The sequence below is a fragment of the Bemisia tabaci genome, chromosome 8 (assembly GCF_918797505.1).
Source record: "Bemisia tabaci chromosome 8, PGI_BMITA_v3".
Taxonomy (NCBI): Eukaryota; Metazoa; Arthropoda; class Insecta; order Hemiptera; family Aleyrodidae; genus Bemisia; species Bemisia tabaci.
Window position 1 is genome coordinate 33,327,678 of NC_092800.1, and position 18,113 is coordinate 33,345,790.

An 18,113-nucleotide genomic window follows, 5' to 3' on the forward strand; every position below is an offset into this window, starting at 1 on the left:
AAAACTCGTCCACGGGAATGACTGACCTGTGTGGATTGGTCTTGGATACAACCTGGTCAGCAAAATCCGGAATTCGATATATAAAAAACGGAGCATAACGTCCGATTTTTTTGCTTAAATCAACTCATGATATAATTTCGAACACTTTATGTTCTATGAATTTTTTCCATAAACTAAACCATTTCCAAGAAAATCGATGATAAAAATAGCCGTACCGACATGCGTCATCAAAAACATTTCAAGAGACCCGAAATGCAAACACCGCCTTTTTTTTGTCCATGTCAAATCAGGAGATGCAATCGAACCTCACACTGAAGTTCATTAAGTTGCATCCACTGATTGGCTTTATTTTGAATGTTTCCACATGCAGAGATCCTGAGGACGTATTAATTTCACTTCAGGAAGTAGGTATTAATACAATGACGAACACGCACAATAGATAAAACTTGAATGATTGGTCTTCAAGCCAAAAATCCTCATGTTGGTTTTAGATAATCGCTAAATTTTTTCTTTGTAACTTCCTGTTCATACTAGCTATTTTTTCTTATGATTTCTTTTTGTTTTTTTCCCTTTTGCTTTGCGCTTCTCTCGAGAGCACCTCAAAATTCATAATTTGGCGCTTTTTCGTGACGTCAGTCGTAAGTTAGTGACGTCAGTGGCAAAACCACGCGCCACCCGCCACCCTCTTTCTTCTCTATGTGAAATGCTTCAACGAAAATGAACGGCTCGTGAAATCCTTCAAAAGTTTTCCTATTTTTTATATTTTTTAATTTTAAAAGTTCCCTGTAAGTGTTACACTTCGTGTGATTTCAATTGTTCCATCGTAGTATCGTACATATTTGTAAACCAATATTTTGTGTCCGTAACCGGATGCTCGCATTTAATAATGTTTAGAAAGTTCATCGGTAAGTAGGTCCTCTTCACTTTTCTTTTCAACACTAATTTTTCCCAATGATTGTGACAGTTCAGGCTTTAGAATTAGATTAATTTTAAAACTGTCGGATGAATGAATCCGTCTTTTGATATTATCCCGAAATTTGACTTAGAAGTGATTGAAAGAAGGTGTCTCCGCGCTTAGGTTGTTCAGTTAGGTTAAGTCGACGGAATGTCAAATTACAGAACAAAGACAATCAGGACTGAAAGTCCCTTCACTAACCCAGTGCATTGGAGTAATATATGGTAGCTTTTCTCTTGTTTGATTTGCTGCAATCAGATTTGTTGATGTCCACCATAAGTTAGGGTCGAGAAGTCAGACATCCTGAAAGCTGACATTTGGCTACGAACTGTCCAGGGACTGTCTATGTCTTGTCATGCTCATGAAAATGCGAAGGCTTCCTAGTGGTCAATCAAATTTGTAACATTCTCACATTCCACCCTGATTTGATCTTGATCTCATTATTTACGTTTCCTCCACCTCAGTATTCATCCTTCAATTATAAAAACTTAACATTTACCCATGGATGGTATAGGTTAGGTACTTAAACCGAAGCCTTACGGTCTCCACATTTTCCCAATCTGCTCTTGCATGCAATGCGCATTGGCAGCAAACTCTCCCTAAATGTTCCAGTTTTTGTAGACCATTGGTGAAGTGCTTCTTATCAACAATGAACGCAACAAAATTTTGTTACTCAACTAAGTACTGAACTTACTTCAGGGATGGTATCATTTTGATTCAGTATTCCTTTTAAAGGCTCTGTTTCACCTGTTGTGGCATATTTATTGAACCTCAAGTGATTCAGCACTGATTAACCCAACTTTCCAAGTAGAGGTTCGTAGACCTCATCTATTCAGTCCATTAAATGTCATTCAAAAAAGAAAACTTTTTTTCTGTCTTACCTGTCATCGTTCACGCTCTTTCTTATCTCTCACAACTTTCTTTGATCCAACGGGTGTCAGACACCTTCATATTTCTTTGTCAAAGAACACCTTGTTTTAAGAGAGACTGAAGCACTGAATTCATGCTTTTAATGGCAGATTTGTTGCCTTCACACTGGATGTTGCTGCAAGGCTTTCAATAAATTGATGGCTAAATCTCCGATAATTTTCATTTCCTTCTAGGAAAACTAAAAACTTTCCTCGCAATTTTGTGCCATATTTTCAGCATAAGGGAAGGAAATTCATAGATAATTTCTTTAGAAACTGTTGGTTAGTTTTCCTTTTAAAAAATGAAGCACCATTGAAGACTTACAACGTAGCAATCTGAAGTTGCGTTTTTCAACCTCAGCCATTGAAGCAGCAGTACCAAAGAGGTTTTAGTTGAATTCTATCAGCCTGAAAAAGTCAAACCAAACTAGCCTTGAATTGGCATCATCAGGCCATTTCATTCACTCAGGTGGCACAATTGAGGAGTATTTTTTTTTAGTGAAACATGTTTCCATTTAAGCTCGCCCTAGGCTTTTCAAATCCCAGGAAATCCCCCATATTTCTCGTCAAAATTTTCTTCTGATTCAGCAAAATCGAACGTCACCATCTCTGTTGAGATTAAATTGACATCTTCCCTGTTTTCTTTTCCAGACATTGGTGCCAATCTGACGGATCCTATGTATGAAGGGTTGTATCGGGGATCACAAAAACATCAGGCAGATCTAAAGAACGTTTTGGAACGTGCATGGTCAAACGGGCTGGACAAAATCATCATCACTGGAGGAAGTTTAGAAGAAAGTCATTCTGCTCACAAACTTGCACTCTCTGATGGTAAGTGAAGTGTTCTTCCTGGCAGTGATACTTCTAGGTCTTACGATTGTAACCGAGTCAATCCCCACGAAAAAAATGCAACTTTTTCAATGGTTATAATTAGAATTTTGAGGGATGCAGAATCTCCCCAACCATGCCTGACCGGACTAGCCAAGTGAATTGGGCCAACCCAGATGGTTTTATATTTTAAAACTGCATTTGATCAGTTAGAAAGTTCAATTTTGGGTTAAAAAAATTGAATGGTGCATTGTACCACCTTTGTTCTTTGGGGAAAGTTACCAGAAATTTGGTTGAACATAGCAGAGAGGTTGATTGAATTTACAGGACAGTCCGAACCTTTCTAGAGGTGTCGTCAGATAAGTCGACATTTGTTTACTTTCGATTTGCAGGCGTTTTCGTGTTACTGCTATCCCCATGAAAACATGACTTTTGCAGAAGCAAAAATACAAGCTTGGATAGGTTTTTTAATACGTTCAAACCGTGTAACACTTCAATTTTTAGCCACACAGAAATCACAACCACCTAAAAGTTGCAGACCACAACTGATAAGTAGTTTCTTTACGGTGCGATCATGATACGGATGTTTTTAAGGTGGACAGTAGCAAACATCGCTTTGTGCAGAGGCGTAAATTCGTTGCCTGCACCTGCAAATCGAAAGTAAACTAATGCCAACTTGTCTGACGACACCTCTACACCCCTGAAATTGTATTTTATTGTAAGCATGGTTGAATTCAAATCACGTATAAACCCAAAGAAATGTATCGATTAGAAATAAAAACAACTAAAAGTCATACCACCAACCACCTGACCTCTTGTATTTGCTTTTGAGCAGTATACGTCAGAAAGGGGAAAACTTCTAAAAATTCATTTCATCAAGCAGCCTGAATTTTCAGCAACATAAATCATGAGAAATCAGTATCCTTACTTTCCAAAGTCTCTAATGAGCAAAGAAATTGGAGATTAATTTAAACCAACGTGCAAAATGCAGTTAAAATGGCCATGTGTCCAACTTATCACAAGTTTTCTACTCACACCATAGAAAAGTGAGACATACGCAACAGATTTAGAGAAGTCTAGCATTTCAGAAGTGATCTCACCTTCCTTGATCTCTGGGTTGAATTTAAATGAAGAAAATTGTTTTCTCTAGGATATACTTTGCAAAAATATTTTCTATGCAGCTCAGCATTTTCATGCGTCATACTTGATAGGCAGCTTCTTGAGAGCCAAAGTTACGCTATTGCAAAGTTACGATCATCCTTTTTTCCTTTTAGGTCATCATTTTTTGTTAACCGTTTAAACCTTTTAACTACCAATTATTGTGATTAAGAAACTCACCGTTCACTGGAGCAAGGCTCTGTATGTTAATTCCGAAGTCCTGGAGGTTCGCTTTTATATAATCTGTTGAACATTATCTGTTGAAGTAAATCCGTTGAACATTATGTAGCTTAATTTAACTGATTAAAACTATTGAAAATAAGGGACTATTGAAATAAGGGAACTATTGAAATAAGGGCACATGTGACATATGTAGCTAGTAGCCAATCAGGCACTTTGGTTATATGCTGTTGAACGAGGTTAATTTTCCTTTCATGAGAAACTAACCATTCCGAACACTGATGGATTGCCTTGTGAAGGATTTCGACATTAGCATAGATAATTTTCAGAACACAGTTTTCTTATCAATTCCATATGTCACCAAATTATACCAACTGGTTTAAGAAAACTCTTTTGATGAAAAATGGACTGTTAAAACTTGCGATTCGTCAACCGTTGATCATACTTTGTACTTTTTATTTTGCTTCAGTCTTGGTTTTAAAACTCGACAAAAGGAATTTCACTTGAATTCCAGTAGAATCATAGGTTTTCAATCAAGTTTTGAAATTTTGACATTAAAGGAGATAAAAAAAGTTTGTGCTATCAGAGGATTTGAAAAGAAAGCTCATGAAACCGGAAAAAAAAAAAAAAAAAAAAAAAAAAAATCAAAAGTAAATCTACAAAAATGTATTTTTGTCGATTTGTGTTCTTCACTTGATGCACATTGGCGGCTAATGATGCCTTGAAGAGTAGTACTTATTGCTTCTTAAAGTTTTTTCCTGATAACTTTACAAAACGAAGCTCTGACTGTCCTTTCTAATTCGGACGTCTGTTTTTTATTTCAGTGTTGGTTGGCGACACAAAAATGTGCCAGATATACTAAGTTTGGAAATAACTTTAGAGTTGGTCTGCTCCAGTGAACAAACCAGCATACAGAAATGCCTTCAGCAACTGGTAACGCGTCGACCGTCGGCAACACAGTGTCCTCCGGGCAGTCACTAACAAGTCCGTCCTCAGGAAATAACCAGGGCACTCTCGTGCGGCTCAGCAACGAAGAATGTGGTATCAAAGATGTCTGGGCATACAACATGTACGATGAATTCCGAACGATCCGTCAAATTGTCAGCAAGTACAAGTATGTCGCAATGGACACAGAATTCCCAGGCGTTGTTGCCCGACCCTACGGTGACTTCAAGAGCAATGCAGACTTCCAGTACCAACTCCTAAAATGCAACGTTGATCTATTGCGAATAATTCAGCTTGGACTGACCTTCCTGGACGAGGAAGGTAAGACAATCAATGGACCCTACACAACGTGGCAGTTCAACTTCAAATTCAATCTCTCCGAAGACATGTACGCCCAAGACAGTATCGACTTGCTCCAGAACTCTGGTATCCAGTTCAAAAAACACGAAGAAGAAGGCATCAATCCTGTCGACTTTGCAGTCCTTCTCATGACTTCTGGAATTGTTCTGATGGACAACGTTAAATTTTTGTCCTTCCATTCAGGCTATGACTTTGGGTATCTCTTGAAACTCCTAACAAATGAGAAACTACCCCAAGAGGAGTCTGAGTTCTTTGATATTCTCCGCACGTACTTTCCAGTTGTTTACGATGTCAAGTACCTAATGAAAAGTTGCAAGAACTTGAAAGGCGGCTTGCAAGAGGTTGCGGATCAGTTAGAACTTGCACGGATAGGACCTCAGCACCAAGCTGGCAGTGACTCGCTGCTGACAGGCATGGCTTTTTTCAAGATGCGTGAGATGTTCTTCGAAGACAACATAGATGATGCCAAGTATTGTGGACATTTGTACGGCCTAGGAACCTCTTTCATCGTGAATGGAAACAACAGTAACAGCAATCCTGCCAGCACAAACGCCACCACGAATAGCAGTAATTCAAATTCAAGCAGTGCGACTACTAATGCAAACTCGGGATCAGCAAATGCTACGAACACTAATGAAAGTGGAGACAGTAATAACACTTCATAAGGGAATTCAGTGCTGCCTCTCAGTAATTTTTTTCTTTTTTCAATGTTTTGTCAGAAAATGTGAAGAAGTGTCGTGAATGCAGCCCCGATTTGTTATTTATTTATTTTAAGGTATTTGTAAGTATGTTAAAAACCATTTTGTACTTTTATTACGATTTTTACTGTAACAGCTCTGTTGGCTGTTAGATCAACTATTTTTCGCTAGGAATGAATCTACATTATGTGCTGTAAAATGTAAAGATAATAAGTCAATCTTCTTTCATCAAGAGGGTCATCAATTTTGTAAAAAAAAAAAGAAAGAAAAAAAATTACTTTTGAGAAAAATTTGGGTAACATTGTTGGCATTATTCATGTTTTGAATATCCGTGAGTCCTGTAATTAAGTCCTCTAAGCACACCATTAGTCCTCAAATCTTGAGGAGAAGGTAAATGTTCTTTAAAAATTTCCAGGACAAAACTTTGATCAGAATTTATATCCTTTATGAAAAAAAATAGATTTTTTCTTCATTTTTTCAAAACCCCAGAGCCATTTTCTTTTACTTGTTCTCTAATTATTGCAAAGAAATCTATATCCATTTTTATTTTTCAGCTATTACTCTGTTTATTACAATATTTTTTTTGTTTTTCCATCAGAAGAAATTATCACTGAAATGGTTTTTTCGTTTAAGATATTTACCAAAAATAAATGAATTGTGAAAGAATGTTCTCAAGCGAAACTAACGTGGTTTTTAAATTTTTTTCTCCCTTGACACTCTTGTTCTAGTTAATGTTAATTTGCTTTTCACACGAATTTTAAAGTCACAGTTTTAAACCAAATTTTTTCTTCATTCTCTTAGATTTGTGATAATTTATTAATTTTATGTTTCCAAATTTATGCAGCTCAGCAAGGAATGTGCTTAAAACCCATTCTGAGTTTTTAAAACCTGCAGACATGTTGAAAATAGAAGAGTAAGAAAGAAAGAAAAAAATTATTTCTCTTAATGATCAATTATTTATCATTGATGGAAAACAAGTCCTATCATTTTTCAACTCGAAATTCATTTAGTCCAATCCGGGCATTTCAACTGCCGATGATGATATTCAGGTTGCAAAATTGTATGAAAAATAATATCATGAAATTTCATGTGAAATATTTCATGAAATTTCAGAAATTTGTGAAGGATATTGAGGTGTGCCGGTCCGTCTTCATTTTTCGCAAAATGTAAAAATTGTGACTTTCTTTGATTTTTGTGTGTTTGAGTGCTGGTCGCATACTCTAGCCCCTGAAAAATATGAAATATTCACAGCCTCGTGAAATTCCATGAAATGTATCACTGAAATTTCCAATCTTTCATCTCTTTTTTACGTTTCATGCCACCCTGATGATATTATTTTACAGTAGATAAAGGCAATTGGTATGCACTAAAAATGTTGATTTCCATTTAGGTTTCATCATTTAAGTCTCTGTGTATTTATCATTTGAGCCGTTTGGAGGAGAAATAATTTAAATTCATTTCGATGCTTTTAAATTATTCGTTTTTAATTTTTGTTCTCCAACTGACAAAATATTATTAAACTCTTAAAGCGAATTTTTTGTAAGATATGCTGCTTGAAAATGTATGATGTTGTAGTAAGGTCACACTGCTTTCACTCTGGGCAGCTCATTTTCCTAAGATTCAATCCTTGATTTCTCATGACTTATGGCTGAGTATTTAAATGGGTCAAAAGTAAAAATTGAAACCAAACTTTATGTGAATATCGACCAGATTCTCAAAATTAGTTTACTCGTCAAGTTCATTAATTTTACTGCAAAATTTTCCAATGATTAACGAATGATCCAAAATAAGATTCTCTTCTGGTTGCAGAGCGTCTTTTCTGCACCGTTGGTTGTCATCCGACCAGGTGCAACGAGTTTGAGAGCTCAGGAAATCCAGATGACTACTTGGAATCCCTTTCGAAGCTCATCAGAAGTGCTCATGGAAAAGTTGTTGCAGTTGGAGAAACAGGATTAGACTATGATAGACTCCAGTTTTGCTCAAAAGAAATCCAAAAAAAGTATTGTTTCCCTTTATTTTAGTTGACATCTACTAGTTTTGAAAGGCAATGGATGTTGGAAGGAAATGAATTGGCATTGAAATTAAAGAATTCCGTATTTTAAATGCAACGTTTCAAAATTTCTGCTGTCAGTACATTTTTATTTAAGGATACTGGGAGTCAGCCTGTCTCAATGAACTTACAGGCCCCAAAAGCAAGTTATTCCCATGGTGCTAAGTTAAACAAAAGAAGTTAGAAATGTTGCATTTTGAGATACCTGGCTCTCTTGATTCACCACTTAATGCTATGTTGTACCATGGAAGAAGTATTGATTTTTGTAAAAATTCAAGAATCCACTCATTTTATTGAACATTCGAAAATAGAGAATTGCATGGCGACACAAAATTAATCGAACATTTCATAAATGACTGACTTAAAATATATAGATGGTTTGTACGAACCACATATCCTAATTCTGGTGTTTGAAAATGTATTATATAATTATATTTTTTCAATAGGAAGCAAGAAAACTTATAACTGCTCGAAATTTTCACTGAATATTTCTCAAGTAGGAAAATATTTGTTGAAATTTTTCAGATACCTACCTACGTTGATTAGCTTTCCAATGCATAAGTAAGTTTCTGTGGGCAATGCCATGCAAAAATCAGATATGTGGCTCAGGAGTTTAGGCATTGAAATGTCTGATTAAAATGGAAGGAGAGCGTTCAGCATGCAGAAGATTTACTGTGGTGTCAACTCAACTTCCTATTTAACTGCGCTTAAAACCCTGGAGATACCTACTTGAAAATTAATTTGGAAATTTCGGAACTACCTGAAGTCTGCTGCACAAGCATTTTATGTAATACATGCATGCATATGAATATTTGAGAGTTCAGCATGACTTGAAGATGAATGTAAAATAAATAAATGAAAAAAGAGTGGCAAAAAAATTACATGCTCAATTTAATTGAAATTGAGCATTGAAAGTTTCGGTGAGCGATCTGAAGAGTGAAAATGCGAACGCTAAAAATATTCCCATTGCTTCGCATTAAAATCTTTAATATACAGGGTTATTCAAAAGTCATGCACCACTGGCCATAACTTCAGTTCTAATTATGATATCGATTTGCGGTTTATGACGTTTTTCCTCATATCGAAGGGGGAACTTTTTTAAGAACTTTCCAGTTTTTGACTCCTTCAGAGGAGGGGGGGCGAGGGGCAACTCAAACATTTCAAATGGCCACCCCCCACATGGCCAGTGGTGAGTGACTTTTGAATGACCCTGTATGTAGATTAAACAATTATAAAATTGAAAAATTGATTTCTTGTAAGAGTGTCATCAGCATAGTTTTGTTTCTTCGCCAGATATTTTGAGATTCAATTGAAACTGAGTAAGTTACATGATTTACCCCTATTTCTTCACAATCGAAACACTGGTGGAGACTTTTTGGAAATTCTTCAGAAGCATGCTGGAGATTTACCTAAAGGGGTCGTCCACTCATTTGACGGCTCATTGGAAGAAATGGAATCACTAGTTAATCTCGGCTATTACATTGGTATAAATGGGTGGTAAGTATAGTGAAGTAAATAAATTTGGAATTTAAGTGATCTGGGTCAGAGTAATAGAACAACATGCACGACATCTGAGAATGAATGTCTTCATAAACTTTCAGTCCAAAGTACTATCATCTAAGAAGATTTCAGAGAATTTTTTTCAGACAAATCAGTGAATGGAACAAATTTTAAACGCATGCTTTATGAAAAGGATTTTTCCTGATCTCCATGCTTGGAATAATTGTCCGAGGGCTGTAAATTTTATTTTATATCCTAAAATTCTATTATTATAGTTCTGTCCTAGTTGGTAATGTTCATGTCTGCTAACAACTGAAAAATGTTACGACAAACTATACCTCATCATAAACAGGGCTGAGTTTAGAATTTTTGGGCACATGTAGTGGCATTCTGAGGTGCAGACCCCCCTAAGGGGTAGCCGCCCAGAAAGGAGAGATTCAGCAGGAAAACTTTTCAGGCAAGGTGGATCGAAGGGGTTTCCCTTGATAAATTTTGAAATTTAAACCTCTTTTTACTGTAATTAAGGCGTTTTTCGACACATTCTGTGAGGGAAAAGAAGGAAGAGGGTTCTCTATGAATTTAACTGTAAGTGAAGGAAACCACTTAGTATAAAAAAATAAAAAGATTACACAAACGGGAAGAAAGGGGGGGGGGGGGAAGTCAACGATACAGGCCCCTGGGTGTGCGCTCATACGATAAATCCGGATCAAAGTGCAGTACTGATGTAACAAATGTAAAAAGCACTTAATCTAACCGATTACTTAGTTCACTAATGGTTGGTATATCAAGTTTTTTCTTTACTTTTATTGCTTCTATCAGCTCTCTAAAAACAAAAGAAAATTTAGAGGTCGTCAAAAAAATCCCTGAAGATAAACTGCTGTTGGAAACGGACTGCCCTTGGTGTGAGGTGAGACCGACCCATGCTGGTTTTCCATTCGTCAAAACAAAATTTGATGCAGTGAAAAAGGAGAAATGGAACCCCGACCTGATGGTGAAGAGCAGAAATGAACCAGCAACAATGACGTAACTACTTTTTGAATATTTAACTGATTTCTATTAAGTGTAAAATTACCACTTTATGTACCTTCTAATCTTTTTCCCAAAAAAAGATTCCATAGATTCCAAATCACCTGAGAGCATGGGTGCTAAATGCTGAAAATTATAATGGCAGAAGAATGCTTAGTGCTCAGTCAACCGGAAAAGAAATAAGAAACATATTATCTTGATTGCCATGCCTCAATATTTCTGCTCAAAGTGACAGGCTCTAAAGAAAAAGCCACTTGATGATCGTAGTTTGGGAAGCTTTCTGTAGCTCCTAATTCTGAGCGAAAATAAAAAAATCCTGTGGCTAAGAAGTTTGTGTTCCTATCAATTATTTCAATGAATTGAAAACTTTAATGAGACATATATTCGTGACCTTGTCAAAGGGATAAAGGAAATGAAATATTCCTGTGCAAAGATATATGGTCATTGATTAAAGTTTTCCAACTTTCATTTTCGGAAAGAGCATACTATGATGATTTTTTGGTAGAAGATCACATTTAATATTTCATCAAATTTCTCTTTTTTGCAGACAAATACTGGAAATAGTAGCAGCCATTCGGGACGAACTCGAGGAAAAATTGTGTGAAATTGTCTACAACAACACCATAAGACTTTTTTTTAACAAATGATTTCAGACTGAAAAATTGTCAACTTTCTTGACACTAATTTTTCAGGAATAAATATTTTCATCTGCCATTGTTGTGATATTTACTTTGTTTTGAAGTTAAATAAATCCTATTGCATCATTGTATGAAATCTTGTAACTAATTCAATGGATCTAAGCTAAGGATTTTAAAAAAAGTTAGAAGTTAAAGATTAAAACTTAAGATCATACTCCAGTGATCAGGCTCTACTAGCTGTTATTCATTGATCAAGATTGTAAGATGGGTCATTCGTGATTTTAAGATTTGACACAAAATTTAGGGAGGAAAAGTTAGTGCTGCATCTTTAACCAAAACTTAAGAATAAACCCAATCAGAGCAATGACCTGCTTGAAAAGATCAAGTTTGAAAATTAAATACAAGAGGAATAAAAATTAACTGATTAGCACAACGATTATACCTACAATTTTTTGGCTACTGAGGATGGACTAGAATGCGAAAAACGCCTGCTGAATTATTTTAATGATTGATGTACAGGTGAGCTTGTGTTTATAATTTAAAATGTTCACACTTGCGGAGTATGATGGATGCATAAATACAAGAGTTATTGAAAAAAAAAAAAAAAAAAATTACACAAATGCCTCTGCTGACGATACAATTATGCATTTTTGCAAAAAATTAATTTCATGAATACCTTAAGCCCCCAAAACAACAAAGCTCTAATTAGGATGAAAATGAGAAATTTATCAAGTTTTAAACTCTGAGAAGGTAGGAAAAAAAAGAAAAAAAAAAGATGAAGACATTTATAACTTTCCTGATATTTTATTGGCAAAAAAAATAAACAAACAATATCTTAAAACATCCGATATATACAATAGACTAAATTAAAACATCTCATTCAATATAAATAAAATAACTAACTAAAGCCAGATTGTGTGTGCAGCACTTGCAGCTGAAAATAAAGTGAGATTAATGCGAACTGAGAGAACAGGAGGCAGATTTTTGGACGCTCCTTAATTTTTCAATTTATGTAAAACTAAATGTTATGATGAAGATAATCTGATATTAATAGATAACATCTTTTACACCGGAAAATTCAGGAAGAAGTATAAGTTATTTTTACAAGTGCTGCAAACACCAAAATATTTTAAAGACACAAGAGATAGAAATTACAGGGAAATATAAACATGGCAGGTACCCGACAGTCCAAATTTTAAGTAAAATTTAGATACATATAGATGAGAGTGCAGGGTTGATGTAACTGAGCTTTTATTGTTTAAAAAACTGTTTTTAAAGTGAAAAATCATGCTCGAAAAAACCCATGCTTACAGGTTAAGGAGAAAGAAGGACAGAAAATGACAACTATCAGGACATCTTCAGCAATAAGAGCGTATGATGGAGTAGATCGTGAGCTTGAAGCATTTGATGTACTTAAACGTTTCTCAAGAATGCATCAAAGAATGAAGACGATTCAGGGGGAATAATTGCCTATTTAATGCTCTGCGTTTCTCAAAAATGCGAGTTGAAATGAGGAGGACAAAAACATTTTTACTCATTTGAGGCGCTTTTGTAACTTGGGATAATGCAGAACAATACACAACAGTGTTACTCCAAAACTTTAACATGAAGAGTGCGTTATCTGCTAATGCTCTTGTAACATATGTATGAATAAGAATTTCAAGTGTCCAGAGGATATTATAGGACTCTTATCAAAATTATTTGGAAATTTTAATCTTTCTTTCCTAAAAGCCTCGTCCATGGTAAAAAAAAAGCATGAGTAATAATTATTGTGTGACTGATAACAAATGGTTCATTCACAAAAAATATCCTTTCAAGGGAGCATCTAACATTTCATGTATTACTGAACATTTTATGAGGTGTTCGGCATTTACACTGTTTAAAATTCAGACCAAAGGTCAAGAAACTGAAATTTTAGGATCGTTATACATTTAATCACCATGATTCATTTATGTTGCATATTAACTCAAACAATAACAATAATTTTTTTCTGTAATCTTATAACAAAGGTTACAAAGAGAGGAATGCCTAAAGTTCAGTGTTATTACAGCTAAAAGAGAGGAGAGAAGAGAAAATGGTTAAGTATGATCAGCATGCAGAGAGTTGAATAATTATCCATTAAAATTTCATTTTTCCATGAAGCTATACTATAAGGAGTTTTGAATCAGATTCAGCCTCTAATCACTTGTTCAGTACACACGGTTGCTGCAGAATTTGGAAGAAGAAATTCCCTGACAAATTTTGGTAAAATTCTCGAACATTTGAGTATATGCTGGATAATTAGAATGATATAAAAATTGTCAGGCATGCAACATCTGTTGTTGGAAATGTAAAACACATTCTAAAAAGAAAAAAAAAAGGTGATTTTGGTGAAAATTTTTTCCAGACATTTCCCGGTTTTACGCAGACTGTAGCAACCCTGAGTACGTACAAAGTTGATCATAGCATTTACAGGGAAAAAGTTCACTGAAGGACTGATTTCTCATTAAATCTTCTAAATCTAACTCTAATCAAGAACTGTGATGAGAAAAATGTACCAGTATAAAAGGCAGGGTAGATTTTTGTTAATAACAATCAAAAATTTAATCTTGAAAGGTAGGCTTTGGGAAAGAGTTAGTATACTCACTCCAAAGGCATGGTTTCAGTAGATGGATTAAATCTTCTGAGGGAGATTGAAACAATTATCAACAGACTCAGGAGTAAATAAATTTTAAAGATTTAGCAGCTAGTTTAAGTATTTTTCGCAGTTTACAGTAAACCTCCACTCCAATGTCAAACAAGCACAAGAAAAATTGCAAGGAACTTCCACATGTAATGAACCAATTGCACTTACATCAAGAACTTAGACTGAATTGTTTTTTGTACGTTGCTGCTTCATGTGCCCAACATGAAGCGGGCTATAGAGCTCAAAATCTAGGTGCACCATACCTACCATTAGTTAAATCATACCTTTGCCGGCCCTTGACGCCGTTCAAAAATTAAAAACACTGTCAGGTGCCAGCACCCAATCTCACTATGAACGTGTTTACAAATATGAGTAGCAATGATTAAAATATCTTCACCAACAAAACTTGGAAACATCTTATCTCAATTTGCAACTTTGTAGACTTCCATCATACTGAATTTTTCAATTGAAAAACTGGTCAATGTAATTTCTTGAAGACTTCTGAGATTTCTCTTCTTTGCTGATGGAATGCTCTAAGAAAATTTACAGCAATTAGGTTGGATTTCTTCTTTTAAAAATATACAGCAGTAGCGGAAAATTTGAAATGTCACAATCAAGATAAGACATATTAAAGTTTAGCGGATAATGTATTCTAGTGATACTTGCAATTGACTCATTACAGCTGCGCTTAAACATTTGACGGTCAATTGTTGGACATCAAGTTCTACAGACCTTAAATATTAAATATTTTGAGGATCAATTGATTTCACAACCTGGGTAGAAAAAAAACAGGACGGGGTAAGAAAATGTATACAAAAAGGTTTGAGTCATGGAACAGAGAATTAGACTGCTTACAAAGAACTCTCGCTAACTGTTGAAATGTTTTGCTAAAACTATGCATAAAAACTATCAATAACAATAACTAAAATTAAATAATAACAATGGGTACATCGTTCTATTATCAGTCTGTGACCCTTCAAATAATCGGTTACCACAACAATGCATCATTTACAATTTGTAAGTTGCTCCAGTATGATGGAACACTGAAATCATTGTTTTTCTAAAAAGTCACATGAGTTATTTTCACGCCCAAAATATTTTGTACATGCTTTCTCAAGATATGAAGAATGATATCGACTGTTGTTTCACATTCGTTGTATTCGTTTTCATAGGGCTTCCTTCAGAGACTAAATAAGCGGTAGATTCAAGAGCCTTCGATTCAACTATTCACTTATCAAAACTCAAGAGTTCAAGATATCTTGATCAATGAGGATAATAAGGCTCAAAAACCTCAGTCACTTGCACCTTTTTAAAAATGAACAATTTAATCACATAGCATTTAATAAAAATGTGCAAAATGACGTATTTAAACAGAGAAAATAGGTTAGAGGTCTCATTACTCTGAAAGGCTTAGTGTAAAATTAAAGCTCTAAGTCCTTGTTTCACATTCTGCATGTTCTGTTCAGACTTCAATTTTAGACAAGAAGAATGCTCTTTTGACAAACTCAATACTGCCTTTACCTCAATTTTATCGAAAATTTCGTGCTAAATGCTCAAAACTATGACAAGTTTTTGATAGGTTTTGTTAATAACTCAGGTGATGAACAGAAGGGACCAAATGCAGATTCTATTGACAGGGGGAAAGATTTCTGTGGTTTTGGCAGGACAAAAAATCATAGATGGTATTGAAAAATGATATTTTGAAAACTTTTGACTTAAAAAGCACAGAAGAAACTTCTTCGATAGGCTAATTGACATTGATACTCCTTTCGCGTCAGACTCAGTTACTACCTGAAGTAGAGTAAGTGATATTTAAAAATTTGATGGAGTAAGTTAAAATAAATGAAAAATTTGATGATGTACATCTGAAGATCTTTACAGCAAACTTACCACACACAAAGGGAAATACTTCTCCAACAAATGCTCAACATTTTAGGGTAAGCACATCATCTGCCAAACCAGAATAAGCTGTTAGTTAAATAACTTCTTGAAAGAATTCTCTCCCCCAATTCTGTTCGATGTTCAGTTACAGTGCAGGGTCCCGATGAACCAATTTTGAAATATGGATTAGCAAAACTTTGCTATTGACTAAAGACATGAATATACATTTATACACAGCTATCTAAACAATATCATAGAAATATGTACAAGATTAAATTAATTGATTAGATAACAGTATAAAAAAATCATAAGACTCAATACAACTTTCACTTATCAAGTTGAGGGAGGCCTTTTGGCCTGAGTACATGCTTCCTGATCAGATTTTCACAGCATAGCGATCAGAAGTGAATTGATACAATGATTAATTTTGGAAAATGAGGTGATTCTTTGCGAATCAAAGTGAGCTGAGGCCAAACTTTACTGCATTTTTCAACAAGAAAATACTATTCCTAGTTCATTTATAGAAACGACATAAAAACCATTGATGTCGCTATGCAAATAAATGCTTTTGTAAATAAGTCTGGAATAGTAGTTCCTATTACAAAATTTACTCCAATTTACTCCAAACCACATTTTGAAATGAGAACTACTATTCCACGCCCAACATTAGAAACAACATCAGTGCTATTAGTTTCCCTTCGAAGAAAGGTGCTGTTCTGGATGAGTCAGGAAGAATAGTTCCATACAACAAAATATAGTCCAATTCAAGTAGGTACACAGTATAAGTTCTACTTGGTTTTGAGAATGGTTTAAAATATTATAGAGAAATTAAATGACCACAAGGTACTTTTAAAACGGGTACTTTGACTGAAGTCTATTGTATTTTTGACATGGGTTTTGAGGCAAGATATGGAAAAAAAAATTTAGAGAAAAGTGACCAATTTTTAGTTTAAAATAGTTGAGACCATTATCCTTAAAATACTTTTGACAGAGGATTGAAATTAGTAAAAAAAAATTTCGTTCGTCTTCATTATCGATGATTTTCATTTGCAATAGCATATCGTGACGGTAATTAGAGTGAACTTACAATCTCATTCAAACTGCAATCATCGTAAAACAAGATTAAAAAATCGGAATTCGTCTTGACAGCCAATTTTAGAAAATTAGCGAAATGCGCATAAAAAATTCATTGTAAACAGAATTAAAAAAAAGAGACTTTTCATTTATAATTTACAGGAATGGTCGAATAGAGTGAGATATAAAAACCTTAGGTCAGAATAAACGTTGGAATTTATTTGATTTTAGTTGAAAATGTTGTTTCGACTTTCTGAGCGATCCACGAGTAGGTATCCAAAGCGTACTTTTGGGTAGAGTTCAAGGCTAGGGAAGCATACTTCTTCATATTTTCAGGGGACATGTTTCCACTAAAAATGAAAAAAAATAACATCAATTACTAACTATTCAAATTTGTTCAAGAAAAGCTAACAATGCTCATGTTTCTGTTTGAAGGAGGCAAAATGAACAAATATTCAAGGCAATTAATAAGCTTGAAGCTCCTGGTAAGGCTACTTTTTGATATAAGTAGCAGAAATTAAGCGATTTTGAAACTTCAAAAATTTCTTCTGGTATCCAGCGCCAGGATTCTTTTTATTGATGCATAGTATTTTCATTCCCTACAAGTAATTTGAAACTCTTTCACATGAGCAAGGAGATCATGATGAGAAATTTACACACGCTAAAAATCCTGATTTCCTGCATTCATCTCATTCGTCTATTATTTTCGAAGTGGGTTCCCTCTCAGTATTTGGCGATCTGAAATCTTCGGAATAATTCCAATTATGATCAGTTTGGAGGTAAAAAATTGAGCACTTATTAGCAGCGTTCTAAATTTAGGGCAAACGTTTAAGAGCCATCTTGGCTGGCAAACCTAATTTTTAGGAGCGATCAACAACTTTTTAGGGGCAAAAATTATTTTTATCATTTGTGTTACCTGACATGGCAGATGAAACTTTGCGAGGGGCGGAGATTAATAGTTCAAATGTATAACGGAATTGCGGTTTCCAAAATTTTCAACGGGTTCTATCTCAATTATTTGCACATTATTTTTACGCACACTCAAGAGTTTTGATATGAAAACTCCGTAACTTTAGTCACAATGGAGAATTTGCACGCAATTTTTTTATTGCTTCATCTGAAAGTGCCTAATGAGCTGAGTTCCCAATATTTTTCATAATTTTTTTCTGACATGGGAAATTGGAGAAAAATTGATTTAAAAGTGAGAAAATGTGCGCCTTGTGACGTCATCTGGCGGCATTTCCCAT

The 18,113-nt window shown here is 34.8% G+C and overlaps 2 protein-coding genes across 5 annotated transcripts in view; one reads left to right on the plus strand and one right to left on the minus strand.

The window, feature by feature from the left end:
• Positions 1 to 672: 672 nt before the first annotated feature.
• On the plus strand, positions 673 to 11,382 carry Pop2 (CCR4-NOT transcription complex subunit Pop2). Of its 3 annotated transcripts, XM_019041059.2 has the most exons (6): positions 673 to 905; positions 2,515 to 2,694; positions 7,842 to 8,031; positions 9,376 to 9,579; positions 10,402 to 10,605; positions 11,156 to 11,382. In XM_019041059.2, the coding sequence occupies exons 1-6, from the start codon at positions 887 to 889 to the stop codon at positions 11,253 to 11,255; spliced, it is 897 nt and encodes a 298-aa protein (XP_018896604.1). In that variant the 5' UTR covers positions 673 to 886; the 3' UTR covers positions 11,256 to 11,382. The 3 variants fall into 3 exon arrangements, with proteins under 3 accessions (XP_018896604.1, XP_018896605.1, XP_018896603.1); XM_019041060.2 differs by lacking the exon at positions 673 to 905; XM_019041058.2 differs by lacking the exons at positions 673 to 905; positions 7,842 to 8,031; positions 9,376 to 9,579; positions 10,402 to 10,605; positions 11,156 to 11,382 and adding an exon at positions 4,854 to 6,713 and having other exon boundaries at positions 2,516 to 2,694.
• Positions 11,383 to 12,030: 648 nt separating this feature from the next.
• Positions 12,031 to 18,113, minus strand: part of Tmem214 (Transmembrane protein 214) — a 29,774-nt gene continuing 23,691 nt past the window's right edge. For both annotated transcript variants that reach the window (XM_072303421.1, XM_019041056.2), the window contains one exon: positions 12,031 to 17,216. In XM_072303421.1, the coding sequence (XP_072159522.1) occupies positions 17,084 to 17,216 (133 nt within the window). In that variant the 3' untranslated portion in view covers positions 12,031 to 17,083. The remainder of the gene's footprint in view (positions 17,217 to 18,113) is intronic.